The sequence below is a fragment of the Orycteropus afer genome, unplaced genomic scaffold (assembly GCF_000298275.1).
Source record: "Orycteropus afer afer isolate SDZICR_OR568_19922 unplaced genomic scaffold, OryAfe1.0 scaffold00093, whole genome shotgun sequence".
Taxonomy (NCBI): Eukaryota; Metazoa; Chordata; class Mammalia; order Tubulidentata; family Orycteropodidae; genus Orycteropus; species Orycteropus afer.
The window spans coordinates 1,887,490-1,901,678 of NW_006921680.1; the positions used below are offsets into that span (position 1 = coordinate 1,887,490).

A 14,189-nucleotide genomic window follows, 5' to 3' on the forward strand; every position below is an offset into this window, starting at 1 on the left:
GCAATCCTACTTCCGTAGTGATACTGCCTCGGAAACCCAAGGAGGGGTCGCTATGAGTCAGGTTTGACTTGACGGCACATAACAACAACAACAACAATATATTAAGATATGTATGCTGTCTCTCTCTCTCTCTCTACACACACACACACACACACATATATAAATACAAACAAAACCAAATTCACTGACTGCTGTAGAGTCGATTCTGATTCATAGCAAACCCTTTTGCGTTTCCAGAAGTAGATCACCCCATCTTTCTTCTGAGGAGCAGCTAGTGGGTTTGAACCACTGACCTTCTGTTTAGCAGCCAAATGCCTTATCTACTACATCACCAGCGCTCCTTATATACATATATACACATGTATATACATTATAAATTAATATATATTTTAAATATATAGTGTGTTAATATATATTTTAAATATATATAGTGTGATCCATACGATCCATATTGAAAAATGTCATGTTTTAGGTTAAAAGAAACTTTCAGAAATTATGTCTTCTTGAAGGGACTCCAAGTCAGGCACATCATGTAACAAAAATCATATTACAGTGGCTTATCTATCTCTAGGCTTCATGGATATCAACAGATACCAGGTCACATCATTTTGTCTGACCTACATGACTTCGTGTAGGTCAAATGTCTGCCTGATATTTAGTCTTGAAATTCCTCCTTTTTATTATGCTAGGTCATTTTGGAAGAAAATACCTCTCGGCTAAAAACAAAGACCACTTTTTTAAAGTTTGAAATGAACCAAGTGATTTGGCTTGCAATTACATTGTCTAGAGTTAGTACTGGTTAATTCTAGTGGGTGAAAACAAATATTTATAATACAGTCAAATAAATATCAGTGTGTTCATTAGCACTTGAACTCTGGGAATATCTCCTTTTCTAAATTGTGTTGATGATTTTATATTAATTGGATTATTTCCCATAGCCATTAGAGGTGCTTATTATCTGCTCTATTTTTTCTTAATCTGCATGATTCTTTTCAGTTTTAAAATATGCTTTATACAATCTTCAAGAGCATGAGTGCATTTTTGGGAACAACATTAGATTGTTGGTGGCTGTTACTGATCCTTTCTTGACTTTTGACCTAAAGGACAGCAGTGGGTTATACTGCATTCAGTATATCTATAAACCAAACTCAACCCACTGCCATTGAGTCAATTCCATCTCATAGTGACCCTCATTGGGTTTCCAAGGCTGTAAATGTTTATGGAAGTAGATTGCCCCATCTTCCTTCCACTGAGCAGTTGGTGGGTTTGAACTGCCGACCTTCTGGTTAGCAACCAAATGCCTTACCCACTATGCCACCAGAGCTCCTTCAGTGTATCTATACTGACGGGTATATAGAATTGTAATAATATAAAACTGTAATAATACAATGAGACTCAGGAACTATAGGAGTGAACCCTTGGATATGTATTTTGATGGTTCTTTTTAAGCTCTCTATTGGTGGGACATGGTGGTATGGGTAGGAAGGAAGAAGTATGTCATAAGGAGTATGTCCCAAAGTTCCAAAGGAAAAAGTTTTTTTCACTGTCAGAAACTAAAAACTATTTAGTTTTAAAACTTAAAAACCATCCAAATAAATTATGAAGTTCAAGTCATTGTTTTGATATGTTTTTACAGAATTATAAAAATCACACATTTGATTTTTTAAGATAGAAAATGAAAAACAAACTAGATTGAGAGTGCCGTCTAATGTAAAAACCTACTACTCCCACATTCAAATGATCAATTCTGTTCCTTCTGAATCTTTTTTGTTTTTTTAAATCTATACTGCAGTCTCCTCTTCTAAGCTTAGCAGCCAATATAGGTAAGTTAGAAAGGTGGTTTTCAGCTCTCTGCTTACATAAACCTTCCTTAAGTTTTATAAAATATTATTGTATAATAATTGTATTGTAATCTAATATGCAATGCAGATATATTAATATTAAACTTGATAAGAAAACATCAGAATGATCCACAGTTTATCTTCTATACTCTTCTGCACTCAAGGACCATCTTTGAGAAAGAAATTGTTCCTTCCTGGGCTAACTGAACTTTTTGAGTGTTCATTTACTTCATGTATTTAAAAACAAACAAGCAAACAAAAAGCACTTATGACTGACTTGATTCCAGCTCACAGCCACTCTATAGTACAGAGTACAACCGCCCCATAGTATTTCTAAGGCTCTAATCTTTAGGGAAGTGGATTGCCACTTTTTTCTCCTGCAGAACAGCTTTAAACCTTTGATGGGTTCTAACCATTGACCTTTCTGTTAGCAAAACCCAAACCAAACTCACTGCCGTTGAGTTGGATCCAAGTCATAGCGACCCTTCCTTGGGTTTCCCATGTGATATCACTACGGAAGTAGATTGCCCAATCTTCCTTTTGAGGAGTGGCTGATGGGTTTGAACTGCCAGCCTTCTGGTTAGCAGTAAAATGCCTTAGGCACTACACCACCAGAGCTCCTGAGGGCATAACCACTGAGTCATAAATGCTCCTTCCATCACATATAAAGAGGGAAGAAACTAAAGCAAGTCCTATAAGCAAAAATAAAAGCAATGATGTGGAATTTGAACCTACCCAGCTTTGGTAATGGATAGTTGATATCAAAGTAGTTTTCATAAAAATCAAACAGCTTCAGTGATACATCCAAAGCATAATGTGTTTGATTCCATTTGTCTGGGGATGCATAGATGGACACCTGGGAAATGTAGATCAGAAGAAGTGATCTTTGAATGACAGCTCCTTGGTACAATTTCATTCCTGATAACCCTCACCCAAAGAAAGACAGACTTCATTTTTCAAGAAAGTATTGAGATACCATTAAGCATGTTGTCAATAGGGGATAAGAAGTTCTGTTAAGTATAAAAAAAGCAAAATGCAATCTTGAGAATTAGCAATGATTCTGCAGCTATTACAATCCATCCTCTAGTGCTAATCTAAATATTTCAAGCTATTTGAACACATTATATCATGAGAAACTGCTTGAGTGCGTTGCTATAATATACCCTACTGCTTGAGAACTAGCCTTCCAAAACTGTGACCACTTACACAATTCAGAAAAAATATAGGTATAGGATGTGCAAGATCCTTCAAGAATTTATTGGATCCATGATCCTGTTAGTTTTCTTTAAATGAAAAAATATTCAAGTATATTAACTGACTTTCCCAAAGTAAGTATTAAGTGGGGAAAAAAAAACCAAAATAAACAAACAAAAAAACTGAGATTATATTATATTATTTGTAAAAACTATGCATATATAAACAGTATATAATGTTAACTGTGTATACACACATATACAGATATGCACACAGAAAAAATTTGGAAGGCATATACTCTAATTTTATCAGTAGTTACATCTTGTTGTTGTTGTTGTTGTTATTTGCCATCGAGTCGGCCCCGACTCATAGCGACCCCTCCTTGGGTTTCCAAGGCAGTATCACTATGGAAGTTGGAATGCCCAACCTTCCTTCCGAGGAGTGGCTGGTGAGTTTGAACCGCCAGCCTTCTGGTTAGCAGTCAAGTGCCTTAGGCACTATGCTACCAGAGCTCTCTAGTTAGATCTTAGTGATGTGATAATGGATAACTTTTTATTTATTTATTTATTTATGCCAATCACTCTTTAGTAAAATAAGCAAAATGCTTCAATAATAAAGAAAAACAAATTGAGAAAATAAAAAATTATTGCCCTTAGGACACTATTCTGCACCATGTGTGAAAGTAGAACTCAATCTCACCTTGACCCCTGATGAGGTTGTACCACTCACAGAGTTGAAATCACAAACTATATAGGCTACAAGATAAGTACTCATTTTTACAGTTGCTTCAAAATGATCTTCCAAGAGTCCTCCTTCAAGTTCAATTGTCTTAACCTACAAGAAGGAAAAGGAATTAGTATTTGAAAACCAGAGTATTTAACCACGAGTCTATGACTTAAGGCAGATGAGTCAGAGGAAAGTGTTACACTAGGAAGTGTGTTTCCTTGCAGAAGATCAAAGGCCTCTGTTAACATCCTGGGGCCTCTCATTGCTCTATATGTTTTATATGAAAAAATACTCAAGTATATTAACTGACTTTCCCAAAGTAAGTATTAAGTAGGAAAACAAAACAAAACAAACCCTGAGATTATATTATATTATTTGAACTTCCTCAAAGTCTTACTTCCTCACAGTATCACTGTTTAGAAAACTCCAAAATGATACCAAATCTTATTTTGTTGTTTGAAAGCACCAAAACATCATAAATACTTCTATTTAAACATTGACATAAATTCAAGTTCTGGATTTCTAAGCAAAAATACCAGAGACTTGCCCCCTTTCTTTTGTTTGTTGTACAGTAAATAAATTCTGTGGGAGAAGGAAAGGGAAAGCAGAGTTGTGCAAGATGCTTTGCATTATCTTTTATTCCTCATACTCTGTTGGGGTGAGGTAGGTGTTATTTCACAGGTCAGGAAACAGAGGCTCAGGTGCTAACTAAATTTCTCAAGATCACACGGCTAGTTCCACCACAGGACCGAGATGTGGTTATAACTTCGTGACTTCAAAGACATTGCTCATTCTTTCACTCATTGTGTGACAGCTTGAGTCATAGTCTTATTTTATCTTTGCTTCATTGATTCAGCAATGAAAGCATTCAGGCCATGGAGGTCATTAGTAATTTAAACTTCTGCCCATCTAGTGGGGCAGCAGGGCATTTAAAGCCTACAGACTGGTCAGCTCCATCCATCAAATTCACTAGATAATGACTGAATTCTGTCTTCATTTGGTCTAGCTAGCTTTTCCAGAAGATGGTCTTCACCATGGTATAAGATCTCTAAATACTGAGTGGACAAACCAAAGCAAACCCATTGCCATTGAGTTGATTCTGGGTCACTATGAATAGGAATCAACTTGATGAAAGAGGGTTTGGACTCAATACTGAACGGATTAAAAAAAAAAAAAACAAACTTCAGTGCCATGGAGTGCATTCAGACTGAGTGACCCCTTTGGGTTTCCAAGGCAGTTAATCTGTACAGAAGTAGATTGCCCAGTCTTCCTTCCACAGAGTGGCTTATGGGTCACTGAATGGACAGAAATACAGTAATCTGAAAATACCACTTTTTTTCAAATTGGTAACAGCTCTGAGACTTGCTCTTTTTTTTTTTTTCCTTCTTCCTTTCAGGGACTCAGTCTTATGGCAGTGCTGATCACATCTTACTGTCTCAATGGTCTAATAGCCATATTTGTACCCATTCCAAAGAAAGGTGATCCTCCAGAATGTGGAAATTGTAGAACAATATCATTAATATTGCACGCAAGTAAGAGCTTACTGAAGATAATTCAAAAACAGTTGCAGCAGTATATTGACAGAGAAGTTCCAGAGATGCAAGCTGGATTCAGAAGAGGATGTGGCACAAGGGATATGATAGCTGTTGTCAGATGGATCTTGGCTCAAGGCAAAGAATACCAGAAAAATGTTTACTTGTGTTTTATTGATTACGCAAAGGCATTTGATTGTGTGGATCATGAAAAATTATGGATAACATTGAGAAGAATGGGAATTCCTGAACACTTGATTGTACTCATGAGGAACCTGTCTGTACCTTGACCAGGAGGCTGTCATTCAAACGGAACAAGGGGACACTGCATGGTTTAAAATCAAGAAGGGAGTGTGTCAGGGTTGTATCCTTTCCCCACACTTATTCAATCTATATGCTGAGCAAATAATCCGAGAAGCTGGACTATATGAAGAAAAACATGGCATCAGAATTGGAGGAAGAATCATTAACAATCTGAGATACACAGACGATACAACTTTGCTTGCTGAAAGTGAGGATGACTTGAGGCACTTACTGATGAAGGTTGAAGAATACAGTCTGCTGTATGGATTACATCTCAATATAAAGAAAACAAAAATCCTCACAACTGGAACAATGAGCAGCATCACAGTAAATGGAGAGAAGATTGAGGTTGTCAAAGAATTCACGTTGCTTGGTTCTGCAATTGATGCCAATGGAAGCAGCAATCAGGACATTAGACGACGTGTAGCATTGGGAAGGTCAACCGTGAAGGAACTGTTTCAAGTGCTGAGGAGCAAGGATATCTCCTTGAGGACTAAGGTGCACCTGACACAAGCCATGATATTTCCAATCGCCTGGTATGCATGTGAGAGCTGGACAATGAATAAGGAAGACGGAAGAAGAGTTGATGCTTTTGAGTTGTGGTGCTGGCGAAGAACGCTGAAAATACTATGGGCTGCTAAAAGAACTAACAGATCTGTCCTGGAAGAAGTGCACCTGAAATGCTCTTTGGAAGCGAGAATGGCTAGACTTCGTCTCATCAACTTTGGTCATGTTGTCAGAAGGAACCATTCCTTGGAGAAGGATGTCATGCTTGGTAGGGTGGAGGGTCGACGAAAGAGGGGAAGGCCTTCAATGAGATGAATTGACACGGTGGCTGCGATGATGGGCTCAAGTATAGCAGGGATAGTGGGGCTGGCACGGGATTGGGCAGTGTTTCGTTCTGCTGTGCATGGGGTCGCTATGAGTCGGAGATGACTAGACGGCACCTAACAACAACTAACAACTGAGACTTGCTCTTTTTTTTTTTTTTTTTCCTTCTTCCTTTCAGGGAGTCAGTCTTATGGCAGTGCTGATTACATCTTACTGAGCATGTTTTGTATGTTTGGATTAGATTCTAGTTTGCTTTGATGAGAGAAATTAGCTTGAAACATTACCGCAAACTGCCTAGCTGATTTCAACGGCAAACGTTTGTGGTATTATATTCTACACAATTTAATTGTATAGAATTCTATTGAAAAATCAATTCCAAATTCCAATAAAGCAAAAAACACTGACCAAATACTATCAGCTTCGAAGAAAGTTAGGCATATATGCAGGGATGTAATCTTTTACCTTTAACAAGTAAATTGGGTCTTTGTTTCCCTCTTCTAACAGAGAGGCCCTATCTTATGGTGAGGACAGGAAGGGATATGATTGTGGTCTTCTGACCAAACATAGCTGTTAAACCTTTGGGACAGGTATAAAGGGATGCATGAGGGAGGAGGTAAGGCTGTGGGACTATGGGAAAATAGCCTGGGATGCTAGGGGTAGAGATGGCTGGAAAACAGAGGGGCATTCATTCTGGTTTCTCTCCCAAGTTAAAGATGTAGCCCATAAAGGCTGAGTTTTGTTCAGGAACCTGGAAAAACCCATGCAGATTAACATTGCCATAAATGGAAGTGTCTAGAGTGTTATTGAGGAGCTCTGGTAGCATAGTGGCTAAGGCACTTGACTGCTAACCAGAAGGTTGGCGGTTCAAACCCACCAGCCACTCCTCAGAAGGAAGGTTCGGCAATCCTACTTCCGTAGAGATACTGCCTCGGAAACCCAAGGAGGGGTCGCTATGAGTCGGGGCCGACTCGACGGCAAATAACAACAACAACAGAGTGTTATTGAAGGAGCTCTGGTAGCACAGTGCCTAAGGCACTTGACTGCTAACGGGAAGGCTGACAAATGACAACAACAACAACAGAGTGCTATTATAAGTTCTTCCAGAATGGTGATGTAAGCTCCAAGTATAACACACTTGTATCTGGACAAAGTTTATCTGTTTTCTCAATGCTGGCAGGACTCTATATGCATAAAACCTGTCACCAGGTGTGTTCCCTTAAGGAATAAAGATAACAAAGACATGCCACAAAAGATATGTCGTCTCTACTACTATTTGAAGAGTCCCTGGGTGACACAAATGGTTGAGCGATATAGACTACTAGCTGAAAGCTTGGTAGTTCAAACCCACCAAAAAGCACCTCTCAAGACAGGCCCGGGAATCTACTTTTGAAAGATCACAGCCTAGAACACCCAATGGAACACAGTTCTACTCTGTACACATGGGTCCTCATGAGTTGGAATCAACTCCATGGCAACTAACAAGTATTACTGCTTGGGGGGGCCACCTCACTCCCTTAAATCTTGTAACCTCAACTAAACAAATTAAGACATTCATATGTGTGTTTTTTTCCCAACAGTACGTAATCCATCTTAAGTGCTGCAACAGCTATTGCAGAGAATATGGGAACCTGGGTTGGATACATCGATGAGAAGCCAAAAATTAAGCAAGTATTTGCTGAATTGAGCCTGACCGAAAGAGCTGATCCAGTCAACTGAGGGAATACAATTAGTCAATAATTTTATAGAATATTTACAAAGTGATTACTTTTTAAAAATAATGTTTTAAAGCATGAGAAGTTACTGCAGGTTTCTGAAGATAGAAAATTGCAATTCTAATATAATAATGATATTACATATGGTAATGGAAGTTTCCGTTTGCATCATATTTTATTTTAAATAAAAACAAATAAAACTATTGTAAATAATGCAATTAAAATACTTTGAAATGCTTTATTAATTTGTATTTTCACTTTACTTTCCATGGTTATTCATTTGAAAATTTATATTAATAATAAAAAGCTTCCAGGAAAGGGATTGAAATGATAAACTGCCCTTAAATTAACATGTTAGAAAGAAGATTCAGAGATGAGGCAGCACATCATTTTACCTGAAAACGAGAGTTAATTAAATTGCTGTCTGTACAATCATGGAAAAACTGTGAGATATGTGTCACGTAGAGCACCACATTTTCCCTTGACCTGCTCTGCCAGTATTTCAGAGCAAATATCTTTTCTAGCATTAAAAAGAAATCTGGGGAAATGCTCATTTCTCTTATCTGTAGTGGCCATTTACCGTGTAGGGCAGAGAGGAGAGCAGGCATGGGGCCACTTGCTGGCTGAGCTGGCTGCTTTTCATGCTGTTCACTGTAGCAGGGATGAGGAAATATTTTACATTTCGTTCAATAGCACAAATGGCAAGCACATCATTAGTGAGGAAGTATCAAATGAGGCTCTGAGTCGGCAGGGTCTCTCAAGGTCTCTGCATTTGAGTATCGTATAAGCCAAATAAATGGATTCAGAGGCCTCTTTCAATTAAAAATTGTATTTATAACTATAATAAATAGTTTTCACATCCAAAACACAATAAAAAGTTTTTTAAAAATAGTTTTTATAAATAACATTAAGAACTACTTATGGAGCTTTTTTTTTTTTAAAAAAAAAAAAAGATTTCTTAGCACCATTATAAACTATGAGATCAGAATTTCCTGGGATAGGGCCCAGGCAGGGTCCTCTAGGTCCTTATTATTCCAGATGTGGCACCTGAACCAACAGCAGCAGCATTACCTGGGAGCCTGTTAGAAAAACAGAACTTGGATCCTCACCCTGAATCTAGTGAGTCAGAACCTGAAGTTAAACAACTCCTCAGGTGACTCATTTGAACATTTGAGTCTGAGAAACACTGCTGCTGTAGGTGATTCTGAATCTCAGCCCTGGTCAAATAATACTGGTTTAACAGAACTGTTTTCGTATAAGCCGAAATAAATCACTTTGAAATCACTAGAAATAACTCTTTTAAAAATAAATCTTCTTGTGGAACAATGCCCCAAACAGAATGATGTTAAAGTCTAGAAGCACTGATATTATTATATAGTATGTCAATAGATGAAAATAAGTTAATAGCTTAAATCCTGAAAACAAAGGAAAATACCCAAGCTCAACCTGCAGAAGATACCCCAAAGTTTCTGAAAGTGGCCATACCTTCGGCATGTTGGATAGAGCAATGTGTTTGCTCTCTCTTCTTATCTTGATTGAAAAGTTGGCTTTGAACAATGGTTCATCAAAGCAAGGGAAAGCCATACGTGCCTGGGTTGGCTCAAAATCCGTTACTGCAATTACTCTGAGAATAGACATGCCCCAGCCAGAATACATAAATGAAAACAAGAAGAGAAATGAATTCTTACCTTCAGCAAACAGCTTATCAAATCTGGAGTTGACACATTTAATTTATCAAACTACAGTCTTACTGAATCCAGACTCTCTCTTTGAAGAAAACTAATGTAAAGTAATATTTAGTGACTGCCAACTATAAGCAACACATTGTGCTGAGTACTTTACTTACATGATCTCCTTAATCCTCATGGCAGGCAAAGTTATTGAGGCTTAGAGAATTTGACTGACTTTATCAAGATCCTTAACTAGTACATGGCTAAGATAGGACATACACCCAGTGATCCTGATCTCAAAACTGACTGTGAAGTTTTAGGTCAGTACTATCTCCAAACCTGAGGAGATCCAGGTAGATATTTGAGTAACTATGTATATGAGTAATGTCTTAGGTCAAGTGCCCCAGAAGCAGACTCTGATTTATTAAGAAAATGTTTCCAGGAGAAATAGGTAGGGGAGTGAGGAAAGGAGGACAGGGAAGAGAAAGCAGCTAGGCAAGGGTGCCATTTCAGGCAAAGAGCAGAGCTTTCCTACTCTTGTACCATCGTGGGCTAAGAGTCTCCATGTTGTTGTTGTTAGGTGCCATCAAGTAGGTTTCAACCAGAAGAGCTAAACTCCCAGACACTGTTAGCTCCTCTGTGCTTGCCAGAAAGAGAGTCTTCAGATGATGGCAGGTAGATAGATCTGACAAATCTCTATCCCCCATTCCCTCAAGGATGCCTGACACTGCATAATTATAGATTTATACTTTGGACTTTATCTTCAAATAAGAAGCAAATCTGAAGGTCAGATTTTCACTGGAGAAGGAGAGGAGAACAGAAAAGCTAAAGTGTCAGATATGGGATGAGAATGGCCAGGAGTAAAACAAGATGGGCTGCCTGGATAATTTTGTCTCAGCTTACTTTATTTCTTCTATGATATAGACTGGGAAAATGAGACTGTGGTTCTAAATGATTTGCTTGGGGCCTCAGAGTTTTATTTGGATTTGATAGCAGTTATTGCAAACAAGGGATTTCAAGTTTCTGGAATAATTTTCATTAATGTGAAATTTTGGTTGTAGTAACTCTACATTGGAAAAACATATAATTTCAGATTTGCTTTGCTACTTACACAATTAATTTTAGTTCCACAGGCAAAGGAGTGACTTTCTGCTTCTTAAAAGAACCACTGTTAACTGAATTAGTTTTATGCTTTAGGTGAAGGTATATGTGCGTGTGAGTGTGTGTGTGCCTGTGGAGAGAGAAAGAAACCCATAAGATTCAGTTAACATTGCTCAGCACATTATCTTTCATTTTAGACCTATTAAGTAACTCAGTATGAAAGAGCTGAATGATTAATTGTATGAAGAATCAGAAATATCTTGCAAGTAATGATGGGAGGCATGCTGAACATCTTCCAACTCTTACTCCAACATCCACCTGTCTAGTGGCCCCAAGTTCCCATCATGGTATCATTAAAATATATTTCCTTTGAGTGGAGCCTTTGTCACTTGAACAAATGAGAAAAGAAATCATTGGTCACATAGTGCCTTTAGAATGAACTGAGGCATTTCCTACCCTGAGAGCAGGTCCCAGAGAATTGAAGCTGACATGAAGCCATGGTAATTTTAATCGCCTCATATGCATGTGAGAGCTGGACAATGAACAAGGAAGATCAAAGAAGAGTAGACACTTTTGAGTTGTGGTGTTGAGAAGAATGCTAAGAGTACCATGGACTGTTAAAAGGACTAACAGATCTGTCCTGGAAGAAGTGCAGCCGAATTGCTCCTTGGAAGTGAGAATGGCAAGACTTCATCTCACCCACTTTGGTCATGTTGTCAGAAGGAACCATTCCCTGGAGAAGGATATCATCCTTGGTAAAGAGAAGGTCAATGAACAAGGGAAAGGCCTTCAATGAGATGGATAGACACAGTGGCTGCAAGATGGGCTCATGTATAGCAAGAATCATGAGGCTGGCACAAGACCGGGCAATATTTTGTTGTGCTGTGCATTGGATGGCTATGAGTCGCAGATGACTCCAGGGCACCTAACAGCAACAACAAAGGAATTCCAGAAGGAGATAGAGAGAAAAAAAAGAACAGAAAGAATATTTGAAGAAATAATGACAGAACATTTCTCCAGTTTAACAAAAGACATGAATCTATAAATCCAAGAAGCTCAAAGAACTCCATGCAGGATAAACCCAAAGAGACTTGCACCAAGACACTTCATAGTCGGGCTCTCAAAAAGTAAAGACAGAGAGAGAATCATGAAGACAGTGAGAGAGATGCAAACAGTCACATACAAAGGACATCCAATAAGACTAAGTGCCAATTTCTTCTCAGAAATGCTGGAGACCAGAAGGCAATGGAATGATATATTTAAAGTGCTAAAAGAAAAACACTGCCAAGCAAAAATACTACAGCCAGTGAAACTGTCCTTCAAGAATGAGGATGAAATTAAAACATTCTCAGAAAAACAGCTGCTGGGCGATTTCATATCCATAAGTCTGACCCTACAAAAGATACTAATAGGAGTTCTGTAGATGGAAGGGAAATGACACTAAAAAGTAATTCAAAGGTAGGCATAAAAAGAAAGATTCTTAGTAAAGGGAACTGCACGGACAGTTATAAGGGCTAGTAGTAAGGTATTCAGCCTCACTAATACAAACTGTTTTGTCATTCATGCTTTTTAATAATAAATATATGAAAAGCAAGGAAAAAATTATGTTACAGGGCAAATGAATTAAAAAGATGTAAACAGCAATAACAACAATAAAAGGGGGAAAGAGAAGTAGTGTAAATATAGAATTCCTCATGTTTTATTCAAGTTAAGTTGGTACCAACTTACCCTGGGATTATTATAAATACAAACTGTTAAATGCAATATTCATGGTAACCTGTAAGAAAATATCTGAAAAAAGATATACAAAAAGAAAGGAGAAGGGAACCAAAATGGCTCACTACAATAAACCAACAGAACACAAAAGCAAACAGTAGTGAAGAAAAAAGAAGCCTTAAGACAAACATAAAACAAATAACAAAATAGCAGTAGTAAGGCACTTCTCTGTAATTACAGTGACTATAAATGGACTATATGTCACAAGGAAAAGGTAGAGAGTGACATATGTGTGTGTGTGTATATATATATATATATATATATATATATATATATAAAATCCAGGTATATGCTATTTACAAGAGACACTTTAAACCCAAGGACATACATAGGTTAAGAGTGAAAGGATGGGGGAAAAAAATTCCATGCATAATAACCAAAGGAGAGCTAGAGTGGCAATCTTAATATCAGACAAAGTGGATTTTAGGACAAAATGTGTTAGAAGAGATAACGATGGACATTAGTGATATAATGGTCAATTAATCAAGAGGATTTAACAATCATAATTACATATTTACCCAACATTGGGTTACCTAAATATAAAGAAACCACTGATAATATTGAAGGTAGAAATAGATAGTACTACAAGACTTCAAGACACCACTTTCAATATTGGATAGAACATCTAGAAAAAAGATCAACAAGGATACAGAGGACTTGAATGACACTATGAACTAATTAGTCTTAACAGACATGTATAGAACATTCTACCCCAAAGCAGCACAAAATATCTTCTACTCCAGTGAACATGAATCATTCCCCAGGATAGACAACATGTTAGGTCACAAAGCAAGTCTTGAAAAATTTTAAAAGATTGAAATCATACAAAGTATTTTCTTTGATCACAAAACAGTGAAGCTAGAAATCAATAACAGAAAAGAAAAACAAAACAGGAAAATACACAAATATACAGAATTTAAATAACACACTATTAAACTACTAATGCTCAAGGAAGAAATCAAAAAAGAAATAATGAAATTCCTAGATTCAAATGAAAATGGAAGAACAATATACCAAAACTTACAGGATGCAGTAATGGCAGTACTCAGGGTGAAACTTATAGCAATAAATGTTTACATGAAAAAAGAGGAAAGATGTCAAACCAACAGCCTAACCCAGTAATGCTAGGAACTAGGAAGAGAAGAGCAAACTAAGCTTACATCTACCAGAATAAAAAAAGTAACAAAGATCAGAGCATAATTAATAAAATTAGAAACAGAAAAACAATATAATCAATAAACAGATGTTGGTTCTTTGACAAGATCAATAAAATTAACTTTTAGTTAGACTGACCAAGAAAAGAAAAGGTAACCAAAAGAAAAATACGAAAGAGGGGATATTACAATTGACCTAACAAAAATAAAGAAAATTATGAAAGAATATTATGAACAAATATACAGCAACAAATCAGATAACTAGATGAAACAGACAAATTCTGAGAAGCACACAACCTACCCAAACTGATTTAAGAGGAAATAAAAAGTCTCAACAGATCCACCACAA

At 37.2% G+C, this 14,189-nt stretch overlaps 1 protein-coding gene across 1 annotated transcript in view; it reads right to left on the reverse strand.

Moving 5' to 3' along the window:
* Positions 1 to 9,777, reverse strand: part of ERAP2 (endoplasmic reticulum aminopeptidase 2) — a 61,508-nt gene extending 51,731 nt beyond the window's left edge. The window contains exons 1-3 of the mRNA XM_007942559.1: positions 9,625 to 9,777; positions 3,735 to 3,869; positions 2,577 to 2,697 (exon numbers count right to left, since the gene is read on the reverse strand). Coding sequence (XP_007940750.1) covers positions 2,577 to 2,697; positions 3,735 to 3,869; positions 9,625 to 9,777 — 409 coding nt within the window. The remainder of the gene's footprint in view (positions 1 to 2,576; positions 2,698 to 3,734; positions 3,870 to 9,624) is intronic.
* Positions 9,778 to 14,189: the final 4,412 nt, after the last annotated feature.